The sequence below is a fragment of the Trichosurus vulpecula genome, chromosome 1, assembly GCF_011100635.1.
Source record: "Trichosurus vulpecula isolate mTriVul1 chromosome 1, mTriVul1.pri, whole genome shotgun sequence".
NCBI classification, from domain to species: Eukaryota; Metazoa; Chordata; class Mammalia; order Diprotodontia; family Phalangeridae; genus Trichosurus; species Trichosurus vulpecula.
The window spans coordinates 244620697-244637033 of NC_050573.1; the positions used below are offsets into that span (position 1 = coordinate 244620697).

Genomic DNA, 16337 nt, shown 5'->3' on the forward strand with positions numbered 1-16337 from the left:
ATGTAAAGCGCTCCGCAGGCTGAATGTAAAGCGCTCTGCACATAATAAAGCGCTCCGCATATAATAAAGCTCTCCGCAGATTTTTAGGCACAAGCAGAGGCTCGCAGGTACGACTGCGCCAGCCTCGGGGAGCCGCCCCGACTTCTCCGCCCAGGTGGTCCCTGACCCGGAAGCAGCTCGCCGCTCCCCCCCCCCCCGTCAATAGTTCCGGGTTTCCCGGCGACACTAGCTGGCATCGGTTCGGTCTCCTTCTTGTTTGATAGCCGGTGGAGAAGAGAGCGAGCGACGGTCCATGGCTGCGGCAGAGTCCGACAGTAGCCAGAGGCAGGTGAGGCTAGGCCCGGGAGGACCCGAGAGCCGGAAGGGACCTGGCGGCTCCGCTAGGGCGTCCTTATTCCTTCAGGTCTAAGTGACACCTGAGGCCGTAGCCCGAGCCCCGCCTGGTCTCTGCCGCTGCGAGTCTGCGGATGCCGGCCCGGGGGACGGGGCCTCTCTCCGCCTCTGCCTTTTCTCTCCCTTAAACCCCGAGCAGCCCAGCTAAATGAGACTGGACCGGCACTTCGCTGCTCTGGCTTCTAGTTTCCTCGTCTGTAAAACGGGCGTAAAATGCGTCCACACTCCCGTGCGCGTACGTCTGCAGTGTGCATACTGCATTTGTGATGCATTGCTAATGCACACTGGGTGGAACCAATGAAAAGGAGCATTGTCGAACCTATTAGCAAAATCGCCAGGTCAGACTGTATCAAAGATGACAGGCGAATATTAACTATCACGGAGAGAAGAACATTTTAAGGAGCCTACCTTCGCATGGCGCTCGTCTGCTTCTTGCTTTTGAGTGGGAAAGAATCCCAAAACACAGCCTTTGAATGCAATTAAACTACATACATTTGTTGTATTGACAAGTTTTTGTCTAAAACCTGTTTTGGTTTTTGTTTCAGATTGATGAGATCGAAGCACTTTCGTCTATATATGGCGAAGAGTGGTGTGTTATTGATGAAGCTGCGAGAATATTTTGTATTAAGATTAGTGATAATTTAGAAAAACCCAAATGGACACTCTGCTTACAGGTATTTTTTTTTCCCTTTTCTGGTTAAGTTGCTGTACTTTCTTTGTTATGATTGTCCAGTATTTTTATGCTTTTAAAAATAATTTCTCTTGCGTGCTAAAAAATGTTTGTCAATTCTTGATTGTATGTGGATAATTAAATTTCAATATTGTTCTTGACCCTTTTGTTAACTAATGTTTAAACAGCTTTCTTTAATAAAATGAGAGAAGTTGGATTATTTAAGTGTTTACTTTTGCATTGACCCCACTGTTGATTTGAAAGAAACTTGAAAACCTCTGAGAATGTTAATTTGCTTATTAAATACTTTGCTTATTTTCAAGCATGTATTTATCAAGATTTATTTTTTTTATTTGGTGATTTTTATGATTATACATGCATAAATATTTATACAAATGCATAAGCACATAGTACATAAGTAGTATCTTAGAAAAAAAATTGTGAAATGTTAATCAACTTCACTTCTCTTTATACCCTTGGCATTAGGGTCAGTTCCTCCATTATCTCCATCCTTTAAATTAAATCCAACAAACATTTATTAAGGGACATTTATGAGCTAGGAGGCATGATAAATATTAGGGAGATAAAACAAAAAAAACAGTCCCTGCTCTCAAGGAGGTTACATTGTGCTGAGGGGGTTGCAGAATGTAAACAGGTACGAATATTATTGATTCTTGACTTATATTTGAGAATGAAGGAGAATACACAAATGCTACAGAGATCAGGAATAAAACAGCCTTGAGGGAAGAAGCCAGGGAGTCTAAGGGGTAGAGTTGAGTTAGGAGTGCACTCCAGGGATGGGTTACTGCTTGGGTAAAAACCTGCTGTCAGGAGGTACAGTGCTGAATTGGAAGAACAGAAAACAGATCAGTTTAGATGGAGGGGAGTCAGGTATGGTACACCTGGAGCCAGGCTGTGAAGGGCTTTTTATGACAGACGAAAGAATGTGGTTTTGTATTTTTTCCTAGAAACAGCAGATAGACATGGTCAGACTTGTGCTTTAGTAAGATGGTTTTAGCAGATGTGTGAAGGCCAGCTTTATAAAGGGGAGACCAGAATCTGGCAGTTCACCTAGGAGACTTGCAGGAGTGCAGACAAAAGATGATTTGGGCACGAACTAGGCTGGTGGCCATGTATGTGGACAGAAAGGGACAGATTCAAGAAATCTTACGGACGTTATGCTTTTCCACATATTATTTTTAAATGTCATTGCTTCTTTTAGGGAAGTAATTGGCCCCTTCTCACATTTTAAAGAAACAGCAACCTATCAATAAAATGTAAACTCTTTGAAGTCAAGGACCAAGACAGTTCCTTTTGTAGCTGTGGAATCGAGAATAGTACCTTGTACATAGTTGTCTTTTAATAGATGTTTATTAAATTAACTACTCAAATGAAATTCACTTCAGAGGGGAAGGGAAAGGAGCAAGCATGTATTAAGTATCTGTTATGTTCCAGGCACTGTGCTAAGCACTTAACAAATATTATCTCATTTGGTCCTCACAACAACCTTGTGAGGTAGGTACTGTTGTGATCCTCCCATTTTACAGTTGCAGAAAATGAAGGTGAGAGGTTAAGTGACATATCCAGAATCATCACACAGCTAGTGAATATCTGAGACTGGACTTGAATTCATGTCTTCCTTACTCTAGGCTCAGAGTTCTGTCTGATGTCCTAAATTATGCTCAGAGACATAACAATAAAGAGCAAGTTAATATCTAACAAAGGAATGAATTTATTTCCCAGAGTTAGTAATTAAGGAATTTGACTAGTGCATATATTTTCATGTAATTTTTTAAACCTTGATCTTAATAAAAATCAACACTTAAATTGCTTTACAGGTGATTCTGCCTTCTGAATATCCAGATACAGCTCCTCCCATTTATCAGCTGAAGTAAGCAAGGCTTTTATTTTAATTTTCTAAAATTATACTTAAATTGCTTTTTTAAAAGATTATTTTCATGAATATGTTTTTCAGGGGTTTGTTTAGAAGATAGTATTTAGCAATAGATGATTAAATTATGTAAAGTTTATCGGCTTGTAAAGCTTTGAGTTAGAAAAATGGAATGAGATAGAAGCACAGTCCAAAAAATGTAACAAAAACACAGAGATTAAACATGTGAAATAGTTACAAGTTTATCCTTGGAAATGAAAAACGAAACCTTCTTTAACCAGCCCTAACTTAGTGTTGATTGGCTTTGAAAGGAGTTTGGCTTTGCTTTAACAAAAAGATCAGGTTTAACTTGAAGTAGCAGTTTTGAGGTGGCAAGTAAAACAACTTTGAATTTTTAGACTTAGTCTTATGTAACCTCTTATGCTCTTTCTCGAGTCTCTGCCCAGACTGTGTATTTTTGCTGGCTGTTCCTCATGTCCCCATCTCTGCTTTGTGGCTGCCTTCAAGTCTCAGCTAAAATCTCCCTTTCTGCAAGAAGCCTTTCTCAGTCCTCCTCCATCTTAGTCCCCCCCTTCTAACACAGCCCCCAATACATCCAGTAGATGTTTTATTTGTAGGAAGTGCTTAGCAGGTGTCTCCAGTGAACTGAGCTCCTCCAGAGCAAGGGCTGTCTTGTGCCTTTCTCACCAACTTATCCTTAGCTTGGCACAATACCGGAAGGGGGCCCACTGGGTCAAGGAGCAACTTTAGCATCTATAGAGATCGAGCTTTGAGGCTGGCAAAGAATCCTCTTCTCTCATTTGAACCCTGAAACAACCCTAGGAGAAAGGTCCCATTACATCGTAGTCAGCCTGCGGGCTACAAAGATGGAGCCGGAGTCTGGAAAACAATCTAAAATTTGAGTTATTTCAGAAGCCTGGAATGTATTGAGAATGGCAGCCAAGAAGGAAAAATCTGGTATAATCTGCATGGAATATATCGAAAGGAGAACCCTTGTCCTGCTCTGCTTTGCAGGGGTCTGACCACACATGGAGCATTGTGTTCACTTCATGACTCCATGTTTTAAGATGAATATTGACAAGCTGGAACATGTCTAGAGGAGGATGAACAGTTGTTGAAAGGATTGGAGACAGAGCTGGATGAGGAAGGAATCGAGTACATTGAGCCTGATAAAGAGACGACTTGAGAGGACATGATTGTTCTCTTTAGTTATGTGAAGGGCTGTGATGTGGAAGAAGAACTAGAATTCTTCTGCTTAACTCCAGAGGCCAGAGAGTAAAAATGAGAGTAAAGGCAGGCTTGAGCCTTATCAGAGGAAACATCTTTCAAGTGATTACAGCTTCCATGGAGGTTTTTAGGCAGAGGCTGATATAGAAGGAATTCTTGGTCAGATATGATTTGGATTAAATAGCTACCAAAGTCCATTCCAGCTCTGATCAAATTCTGTGATTTTGAGCTATTGTCATAGGCAACATGTAAAGATGTCTGTTATATAAGATAAATGCATCTGAAAAAGTGAAAAGCCTTTGACTAAATTGATGTTTGTTCCTAAAAATAAAATGAACACGAAGTAATTCAGTGATGTGCTCCTCATTGTATCTGTTTAATTACAGTGCTCCATGGCTTTCAGGACAAGATCGTGTGGAATTAGCAAACAGCCTCGAGGAAATATATGTGTAAGCAAAGCATCATTTTTTTGTTTGTTTTAAGAATTCCTTATTAATGCTTATTATTTATGGTGCATTCTTTTATGAACTGTGGTATGTGAAAGTAATTTTTAAAACTGTTGTAAAGCTACTTTCCCAGTGAGAATGATAAATATACTCTTAATCTCTGATAAAAACTTTGTTGGAAAAAAATCTTATTTTGCAGTACTATCTGTTTGTCAGAGTATAAATATTTAAAATCTACAAGAACATACTATAGATAGTGAATAGCAGTGCAGTTATATTTTCTTTCATTTTGATATTTTTATGGATTGCATAAAAATTGGTAGCACCAAAACATATAAGAATAGTTTTAAGTAATATATATGTAATAAATATATAAGAATATCTAGGTTTAGTGCCTTGAAAATAATAGGCACTTAATAAATGTTTTCATGATAAAATGAAAAATAATTTTCCTTTTAACACTTTTATATTGGACCATCAGATTAAAGTTCTATTGTTCTTCCAGTACTGTTGATATCAAATTAGCAATTATGGCACTACTTGTAAATTGGCAAAGACAGAAGAACAGGACAGAGCTGCAAGGACTGAATTTCAATTTTTAAAGGTCTATTGGCTTTATTAATTATTGGGCTTCATTAATCTTCACATTCTTATCTATACACCCAAATATTCATATACTGACACTCATTCAGGCATTTGTACTTAAATATGGTGTGTAGTTATTACACCTTCCCTGATTTACCAGTCTTGGTGATATTAAGGAAAAACAGGAGGACTCAACAGCTTCTGGAAAAAAGCTCCATGAAGAGTATAACATAGAATGATAGAGTTGGGAGAGACCATGGAGTATAACTTTCTCATTTCATAGATGAAGAAAAAGAAGTGACCTCTCTCCTAATTTTCAGAGCTATGATCCAAACATCACTTCAATGGTATCTCTTGAACAACAGCAAAAATTTCATTGGGTGTTGTACAAAAATCTCGTGTGGTGGCAACTCTTGATCCCCATTTGTTTAAAGAGTTTTCTGAGTGGGATGGTATTTTATGAAGTCTTTAGATCTTTTCTAGAAACCAACACCACCCATTCCAAGGATAGCTTTTCTTGACAGAGAAAACAAGTGTGATGAGTTGAGCAGTTTTGTCATTTTTCTGTCGTGTACTATCCTTGTTCATCCGCTGTAAGCAGAGGTCCTAATAAGCTGTTTTCATTGTTCTTAGGATTTATGTACAGCCTCAGCTCATTCTGATTTTAGTGCCTCTGAGAACATTCTTAAAGAAGAATGCTAATTTTTTTGTATTCATCCTCAACTATGTGCCTTTGCTTTCATTGTTTTACACATGTTTAAAAAATCTGAGTTGGTCAGTGGATATCATTTTGATCTCTTTTAATAGCTGCCTTTTGATTATTGTGATTGTTTTTGTTTTCATTTTTAGAATTTTATTGTTGAAAGCTTTTTATGCCTTTTACGCTGTTTTCCCTTAGGGTTTTTAGCAGTGAGAGCTTACCTCTTCTTTTTCTAAATCTTTAAAAAAAAATCTGCTCTCCTAAGATCTAACATGTTTGTTACAGTCCAGCTTTTTTTTTTTCCTTCCTTCTGTTGCATTCTAACCTTGGCCTTCAAAATCAGGTCCAGAAATGTAGTTCATTTTGTCGCTGTCTCTACAAACATGCCAACATTGACCCCCATGTTCAAAAAACCTTCACTTGATCCTTCTAGCTCTCATTCTCTATATCTCTTCCATTTTGTGTCTAAAGTCCTTGAGAAGTCCATCTGTAATAGGTACATCCACTTCTTTTTCTCCCACTGTCTTCTTAACTCTCCTGTCTGGCTTCTGACCTTGTCATTCAACTGAAACTATTCTCTCCAGAGTTACTGATGATTTGTTAATTGCCACATCTAATGGTCTTTTCTTACTTCTCATCCTTCTTGACCTTTCTACAGCTTTTGACAGTGTTCTCTTTAGGTTTTTGTAACACCACTCTCTTAGATCTCTTCCTTCCTATCTGACTGCTCCTTAATCTCCTTTGCTGCATTTTCATCCAGGTTGGACCTTCTTCTCTTTTCCTTATATACTGTTTCACTTGGTGATCTCATCAGCTCCCCTGGATTCTGATGATTCTCACATCTCCTTACCCAGCCCCCACCTTTCCGCTTGCTGCCCTTTGGCTCACCTATCTACCTGTTAGATATTTTGTACTACGTGTCTCATCAACATATTAAGTTGAGCACATCTAGAACTGAATTCATTACCTCTCTCCCCAAGCTCTCCTCTCTTCCTGACATCCCTGTTACTATTGCTTGAAACCCAGGTGTCGTTCTTGACTCCTCTCACCCCACGATGTCTGATCTGTTGCTAAGTCCTCCCCATGCCACCTTTTCGCAGCATCTCTAATATGTGCATGTCCCTTTCTCTCCTCTGACACTGTCCACACCCTGGTGCAAGTCCTCATCACCTCACACTTGGACAATTTCAGTGCCATGCTGGTTGGTCTGCCTTCCACAAGTCTCCCCTCCAGTCCATCCTCCACTTAGCTGTCAAAGAGATCTTCCTAAAGTTCAGGTCTGACCTTGTCATCCCTTTACTAAATAGACTCCAGTTTCTACCAATCACCTCTAGGATCAAATATAAAATTCTCTTTCACATTCAGAGCCCTTAATAACCTGTCCTCCTTCCAAGTCCTCTTTGCAGTATTCTTACAGGATTCCCCCCACCCGCCCCCATCTACGCTGATCCAATGAAACTGGTTTCTTTGAATAATACAGTCCATCTCCTGACTTGCTGTTTTCACTGGCTATCCCCTACACCTGGAATTCTCTCCCTTCTCATTTCTGCCTCCTAGCTTCCTTGTCTTCCTTCAAGTTCCACATAAAATCTCACCTTGTATAGAAAATCTTTCTAGACTTCTCTAATGCCTTTTCTCTCTTGATTGTTTCCAACTTATCCTTTATATATCTTGTTCATATATAATAGTTTTGTGCATGCTTTTTCTTCCATTAGACTGTGAACTCTTGGAGGGCAAGAACTATCTTTTGCCTTTCTTTGAATCACCAGTGCTTAGCATAGTGCCTGGCACATAGACCAGGGATGGGGAGCCTATGGCCTTGAGGCCACATGTGGCCCTCTAGGTCCTCAAGTGTGGCCCTTTGGTTGAATCCAGAATTCATTGTAGTAGACACTTAATAAATGTTTGTTGACTATTGACTGATCTCTCTGCAGATGACTTCCAGATTAAGCTGGGCATGACCTGTTCTTGATGAAGCTGTGTTGCCTCTTTGTAATCACTGTGCTTTTTTTTCTAGATGTTCATTGACCATCCTTATAATATGTTGTAGAATTTTTTCAGGAATCAAAGTCAAGTTGACTGACCTCCACTATTTGTCTCTTTGTGAGAATCAAGACACTATTTTCCCTTCTCAAGTCTCGAAACACCTTTCACATTCTCCATAATATTTCAGAGATCATTGACATTGACTTAAGATCATCTGACAATTCTTTCAGCACCTGAAGATGTACTTTATCTGGGCTTCATGGTTTAAATTCATCAAGGTCAGTTATGTCCTCTTTTCCTATCTCCTTACTTTTCATGTTTCTACTTAGTGACTTTTGTTCTGTGCTTTCAAATGTAAATATCATTTCCTTTGGCAAAGAAAACAAGCAAAATAAAAGTTGAGCAGCTCTGCCTTCTCCCTGTTGTCATTTGTTGTTACATAAACAGTAAGGGATCATCCTATCCCCTTTGTGATCTTCTTTTTACTTGTTTTTAGCAGAAAAACAAACACTTTTTAATTGCTTTTCTCACACCCCTTTATACTCAGACTCTCTAATGTCTCTTCTACTTGTTTTTGAAAGCCAATCTTTGCCTCAGACAGATTTTACTCTGTGTTATAATGATTGAGGATTATAGCATTTGTGAGATTAGGCATAAAAATCATTAGAAGTGTCCTAAATTCTCTAATTCTGGTCTCAGGGTGAGTGGCAGGGATTACTTCTAGAGGAGGCCAACTCTTCCTGGGGTTAAAGACATAGCTCCTGGTAGAATAATAATGATAAAAATAGGGAAAAACTGAAAAATGACTCAGCCCCCACCCTGGGCTGGGTCCTCACCACAACCTTGTCAGTTAGTTAGGTGTTACTACCGAAGTGGAAGCTCAGGACCTAGAGGTCAAATGACCTTTCTTTTCATCAAAAGCTAACAAGACTGGAGTGGAGGGTGGAGGTGGTGAGCCCAGACGGGTCATTCCTTCCTCCATTTTTGTGGATTCAAGAGGCTGCTGGGGTAAGGAAATGAGAACTAGCCTTATAGGAACATCTAGGTTCATGTTCTGCCCTTGACTCTGGTTGGCCTTCCCCGGGCAAATCCCTTAACTTCTCAGTGCCCCAGGCAACTTTCTGAAGCTCTAAATTGCCCAGAAATTGTGAAGCTGCATCAGTACAGGTACTGATGCAGTTTGGTACTTCCTACAGTGATGAATTCCTTGGTTTAGTTAAAGCAAAAAAAAACCTCTCCTCAAGCGCGCCGCCCCCCCCCCCCCCAAAAAAAAAACCAGACCCTTCAGAATTACATTGTTAACCGTTGGGGAAACCAAATTCTCAAGGTTCAGAACCATTATCTTTTTAAAGCTGGTAATGTTGGGACCGACTTTAGTTTTGCTTTAAACCTTTTTCCTTCATCTTGATTCTAAATTTTAAAAAGGACTTTTATGTAATGGCAACGTCCTAAATTCCGTCAGTGGACAATTTTTTCCCCATTCATTTTTTTTCATTGGGATTAGAGTACATTGACCCAAACTGACTTTTTTGTTTGTTTGTTTTTTTGGGGAGGTCAATTGGGGTTAAGTGACTTGCCCAAGGTCACACAGCTAGTACGTGTGTCAAGTGTCTGAGTTCGGATTTGAACTCAGGTCCTCCTGACTCCAGAGCCAGTGCTCTACTCACTGCGCCACCTAGCTGCCCCAGACCCAAACTGATTTTTATGTAAAAATCGATTACTTTTCATTATCAAAACTTTTAAGTATTCCGAATCATAACATAAAAATTCATTTTCTAGGTCATACAGCCAGGTAGAGTACTTAGTGCATGTAGGCATGGTAGTGCCTCAGTTGTTCAGAGGAAGTGCACATGGACAGATACTTATTTTGCATTCCAAAAACCTCATAAATTTGGGATCATTTAGCTTTGGTGATGATACTTGGTGTATTGTACTCAGCAGTTTATATTCTTACAGGTGTTAAAAAAAACCCCATTGTAAATGTATAGAACATACAAATCATTGTTCAGCAAAATGAGAATTATCTTGATCAAATAGCCACTCACATGAAGGGATTAGTTGGGCTTTTGATAAGTTATGCATACTATACAGTTCTGTTCCAAGAAAACATGGGTATTATGTCTATTACATAGGGTTGAAATAAAGTCAGTACAAAGTCTGTATTCTACTATCTCCAATCTTGTGACAGTGGATACTTGACGTGTTGGGAAGCAAAAGAAGAACATGTTTGCTCAGGAAAATTCATTCTGATTACCAAGGCATCTAGATTCTTTGAACTCTCAGTTTCTAGTTTAACCATACACAGGAAAGGATGTCAAGAGAAATCTCACCGTGAAATTCAAAATATAATGTAATAGTATTAAAGTGCAATCTTGTTCTCACTGTAATTTGTACTAAAATACATGAAATTTAAGAAGATCCTAGAGTCGTGAATTTACCCTCTTGTTAAGTGCAGCAAATCTCAGGGATGAGAGAAAGCCTTTTATTGTTTTCTCCTTTTTCTTTGTTCACCAGTCTGCGGAAAAACAGACTGAAACTCTCAAATCAAATTCCAGTTCCATTCAGATAGTTCAGGGAAGTGTCATTCCTGCAACAACTCATATTTCTTTCTCACTGAACAGGTTATGTCACATATAAACAGACAGACATACAACAGTTAGCTCACTTTTCTGAGATCCATGCCAAGTCTTGGAACTTTGCTCCTTAGAGAGAAGAAAGAGAGATGGTTTTATCTTATGAGTTTTTTGAGTATTCCCTTTGGCCAAACTGGATAGAGCATTGGCTTTCCATACTAAGCTGAGAATTGCTAGAGCTGTTCCAATCTTGAAAACAGTTAAGCTGTTTTGAACAGACTGAGGGAAGGGGAATTTTTTTTTCTCCAAGCTCTTTTTCGAGTAACTTTGGCTTGTTTCTTGTGATTTCTGTCTTCCAAGCTCTGTAGTCCTTTGCTAAAGTCCTGTATGGGGTATGTGGCACATTCTTAGAGACCCCATTTCGTTTCCTGGGTGTCTGTTTTAACAGGGGTTGCTGCAGTATCTCTTTAAAATTTAGCTAACTAGGTTATAGAACATAGGGATCTCCTTGGGCCCAATGTTGCTGAATCACAAAGAACTCAAAGACTTCCATATAACAGGCTCATATTTAGCCATCCTGAAGTTTGGGGATCTGTCTTCTCTTTAATTTTCCTCCCGAACTCTGTCATCTTACTAGCTCTGTGATCCTGGACAAGTCACTTAACCTCTGTTTACCTTAGTTTCTTCAACTATCTTTTTTGCATCTATCTTTCAGACTTGTTATGAGGATTATATGAGAAAATATTTATAAAAAGTGCTTAGCTCAGTGCCTGGAACATAGTAGACGCTATATAAATACTCTTTCCTCTCTGGTTACCAATAAAGGTTAATGTGAGCAAGGGTACTTGCAGGGTAATGTTCATGATGTCCTCCTAGAAATTGGCTGATTTATAGCTATCTTGATCTCTTTTAGTCCCACAGACACACGTGTCCTGGCACTCAATAGAGCATCTTGCATAAGGTAGTCTCTCACAGAGTCTGGGAGGTCAGTCTTTAGGGAGGGTATCCAGCTTGGGTCTAATACAGGCTTCCATGACTTGTCCCTCAGCCAAGCTTGAGCATCACCTGGGTGCAAGTATAGTTGTTATCAGGACAGATACATATTTTTTCAGTGTGGATCATTGTAAGAGTTTCTTAGAATGCTTAATTAGAGTAAATTTAATGCCAAGAAGAATGGATTACTGAACAAATGTTTCCCCCAAAGATGTGCTGAAATAGGTGTGCCATTATAGCCCAGCCCCCACCCACAGCGGGGCACTTTGTTATTGGCTCTTAGTGGCTTGGCATCTGGAAGGTCACAGAGAGGCTTGAAGCTTCCGCCTCCACTGAGAAGAGTTGGAGCTCTGGACAATAAGCCTGGAGGTCTGACTGCCTGAGAACGATTCTTTGTTGCCAGCTTAAATCTTTCATTGTTTCATGATCTGTTATGTCAAAGAATATTCAACTGTGAGTAACCCCATACTTGCCCTCTTTGCATATGTAAGCCATTTCTTTAGGTGGGTAGATAAGCTGTAAATAAACCATGCTTTTTAAACCTTTTTCCTTCATCTTGATTCTGAATTTTAAAAAGGACTTTTATATAATGGCAATATCCTAAATTCTGTCAGTGGACAATTTTTTCCCCATTCATTTTTTTTATTGGGATTAGAGTACATTGACCCAAACTGATTTTTTTTTGTTGTTTTTGTTTATTTGTTTGTTTTGGCAGGGCAATTGTATTGCTCCATGTCTAGTATTGCTCCCTTACTCTGTGCCAGAGAGCCAGCTCATATGAAAAATAGTGTTTTTTAAAGAGGAAGAAAAGATCAGCACAACTGATTAACACATTGGAAAAGCCCAAAAACATGTGCAACGTGTAACCCATCTCTATGAAGTAGTGAATTGGAAGTGTCCTCTCATATCTCTTCATTTGAATCATACTTGAGCTTCATAATTTTGTTATATTCACTTTTGATTTTTGGTAGTTTTTTCCATTTACATTATTATTGTCACTAGGCATGTTGTTTCTTGGCTCTCTTACTTCACTCTGCATCAGTTCATGTACATCTTTCCATGATTCTCTATATTCAACACATTCATCATTTCTTACAGCGCAGCGATATTCCAGTTACATTCCTGTGCCATAGTTTGTTTAGCCACTCCCCGTTTGACGAGCATCTTCTTTGTTTCCAATTCTTTACTATCCCAAAAAAGTGCTGCTATAAATATTCTGTGTACATATAGGGACTTTATTCTTATCAATGACTTCCTTGAGAGATATAAGCCCAGTAATGGAGTTTCTGGTTTAAATGGTATCAACCTTTTAGTCACTCTATTTGTATAATTCCAAATTGTTTTCTGAAATGATTATGCCATTTCATAGTTCCACCACAGTATATCACTGTGCCTATCATTCCACAACCCTCCAATATTGACTTGCTATTTTTTGTCACCTTTGCTAATTTGTAGGGTGTGAGATAGCTAGGTTTGTTCTTTATGATGTCTTAGCACAGTGCTTGAGACATAGTAGGGGCTTAATAAATGTTTATTGATTGATCGATGTCCTAGTGTAAAAGAAGGAAAACCAGAATCAACAGCATTTAGTTTTTTACTAGAATTCATTTTTTTCCTATCATTTGTTATGTTTCATGCAAATATTTAATTAATTCAAAGAAGTTGACTGTGTTTGTATCTCCAATGCAATATGAGTAACTGCTATGAATATATATATATTTTAAGGATTGAATCAATCACAAGGTATAATAAGCACTCTTCACTCAAAATTAAACCAGTATAAAATTTATTCTGTACACCAAGACTGTACAAAACACCACTATAGAAATGTAGGAAAACAAAGCTCAACAGAGCAACGAGAATATTTACACACATCACCAGACCAGGGAGGACCACCATCTCAGTTCACAGCCTGGAGGCTCCTTGATAACAGCTACTAGCTTAGTGAGTTCCTGCCCCCAAGCAAGTTCTTGTCCCCAATATCGATCTTCAAGGATGTATATATAATTTTCAAACAAAGAGTCTGCACCTGAAAGCCTTGAGCCAATGTGCGTAGCACCAAAAAGCATGAGAGCCTGCTTGCCTGGCTGTCTCTATGTGACTCGACATGGGATGTATCACAGCTGTGAACTGGGCCAGAGTTCAAAGGAGCAAAACCTTGGTGATTGGTGAGGTGAAATACCTGTGCACCTCTAAAACTGGGAACATGGCCCCTGTTCCAAGGAGAAACAGGGAACGTATATGGTCACATAGGCCTATTAATGGACGGGGAAGATCTTCATATTCCATTAACCCTATAGTCTTGAAAACAGAAGCAATATTTTGGGAGTTGGGCACAAAACCACTTGTAATTTGATTCTGAAATTGTTTAATATAAAGTGAAACTTAAAAGTTGAAAGACCAAGTTAGAGCATGAACGATCCATTTTCTCAATTGTTGAAATACCATATTCCTTTCAGCGTCCATTTTTATATCTGTCTTTGATTCCTTAAGTATAAAAATACTGTTGCGGGTAACTCAACTCATTGTCTTTTTGTTGTGTTTACAGACTGTATTGAGTCAAAGAGCTACCACATGGAATATTCACAGAACTAGTTAAAGCACATCACTCTTCATTCAGACAGACTTCATTCTTTGAGTAAATTTTACTTCATTCACTTTTCTCTTTCCCTGTTATAAAACTTTACTTAAGATGTGAAGTCTTACCCTGCTCACTTCTGGTAGCATGTAAGGTGACTTGTGAATCATTTATTTTCTTCAAGAATGGAATCTAGTCTTGTTCAACCTTTTAGTAAGAATCTTGAAAAGCAATTGAACTCCCCCTGCTGGTTATTTGATAGCAGTTACAAATAAGGTTCTTGAAATAGATTCTCATAAAATAAAGGGAATGGTATTATTATAATTTTCCTAAAAAGTGTAAAGGAAACATGTGAATTTTTAGTCTCAGTGAAAATAGAGTATCTTAAAAAATAAAAATAACATGGATGGAAAGATAAGTTAAAATTTGTTATTTTATAATTTAATTTGGTTGTATGTAACACATTTTATAACTTTGATACATTTTATTTATATTAAAAATTACATAGGAGCTAAAGAGATCTCAAACCATCTAAGCTAACCTATACTTGAGCAAGAATTCTCTGTACAACATGCTGGAGAAATGGTCCAAGTGTCTTTTTGAAAACTTCCTCAAGGAACACCTCACAGAGTATCGCTGAATTTCAAAAACTAGACGTGAATATCATTTAGGTGATATTAATAATATTTATAGTTGCTAAATCTTTACAAGAAGAATTGCCAAAAGCTTCTTTTATATTCTTTGACTGAGAAATACCCTCAATGGGAGCTTTATGCAAAGGAATCATAGCTAGTGAAGATAAAAGAGCATAAATTAATTTATAAAAATAATGCAGTTTATCATGTAAAAACAATTTATTTAAAAAGAACTTCTTTTGAATCTGTAAAGAATTTGATAAAACGGATTACATCTTAAATTTCGGGAATATAAATTGCATAAATTCTTACCATCATCAGATAAATATTATTTGGTATTTTATTTCTTTACATTTTAAAAATATTTAGTGGTACAAAGAGTACTTAATTACAGAGTTACCATAATTAAATCTCAAACCAAATTTTATTTCATGTTAATAATGGGAAGAAAATTATTAAAATACTGTTTAAATTTAAAGCATCTCACATTTTCCCATTTGTGGTTATGATAGGCATTGATGGAAAGCCTGTTGAAGATAATATATATAATAACAGAAGCATACATAATGAGCAACACATCATTCTTCTCCCTTGTCAAGTCCATCCTGTCAAAGTGATCTTCCTAAAGCACAGGTCTGACTTTGTCACTCCCTATTCAGTAAACTTCAGTGATACCTTAAAACCTCTAGAATCAAATGTAAAATCCTCTGTTTAGAACTTGGTCCATCACTATTCCCCCTCCCCCCTGATCCCCCACCTTTCTTCTTATACCTTTCCTCTCCCCAGCCTCATCTCTACCTGCTGCTGCACAGGTTGTAAAGAGCCTTGAGGGCAGGGATTGTCTGCTTTTCTTTGTATCTCCAGTGCTTAACAGAACACCTGGAGCATATACTTAATAAATGGTTATCGATGGACTACATAGACTGATTATCATTTGTATTACTGTTTACGTATAGATGACTGTTTAAGTAATTGCTGATGGCTGAAGTGATAATGGTAGGTCTCTAGAGGCTTCTGGAGTGAAGGAATTGTAATGTTTGACTATGAAACAATGACTCATTTTTTTTAGCATGCCTATACTCCTATTTGAACATTCTTAGAACTCTTCTTTGGGAATTCCTTTAGGACTTGTATCGTTAGTCGTGGTGAAACTTTCCTTTGGAAGGAAGATTTATCTTTTCGAAATAGTCCGGAGCCATTCAGAGCCAAATTTGATGAATAAGGTCAAGTTGTTTAAATACCACTAAGTGATCCTAAGGGTCAAAAATGAGGTGTGATTGTAGAATGCTTTCTGTCTGACTTACCGACTACCGAAGACAATTCCGAAAGAGGCATTACCAAAACATTCTAAGCAAGGGCAGCATTGTTGCCCAGGATCCTTGAAGTGGCAATATAAGTAAATGAACACATCTCTGCCACTGTGGATTTTTTTTCCCTTTCCCTTTTAATCAGGGCAGGAGCCAAGTATGGATAATATCCATTTGTAAAGTCCTACTTTTTCCATTTTTCCAGGTATATAAAATAAAACCAAATTCATAAATCGGTATGTTAAATCAAGTGTCTAGTTTTTCTGAAAAGATAACAATATCAAATTCAAGATGATAATAGCCGGCATTTATTAAGAACCTACCGTGTGTCAAGTGCTTTACAAATATTTCTC

At 38.1% G+C, this 16337-nt stretch overlaps 1 protein-coding gene across 1 annotated transcript in view; it reads left to right on the forward strand.

Annotated features, from left to right (window-relative positions):
- Nucleotides 1-203: 203 nt before the first annotated feature.
- IMPACT (impact RWD domain protein) overlaps nt 204-16337 on the forward strand; it is a 29258-nt gene continuing 13124 nt past the window's right edge. Inside the window, exons 1-4 of the mRNA XM_036741844.1 lie at nt 204-328; nt 939-1067; nt 2902-2954; nt 4568-4630. Of these exons, the coding sequence (XP_036597739.1) occupies nt 293-328; nt 939-1067; nt 2902-2954; nt 4568-4630 (281 nt within the window). The 5' untranslated portion in view covers nt 204-292. The remainder of the gene's footprint in view (nt 329-938; nt 1068-2901; nt 2955-4567; nt 4631-16337) is intronic.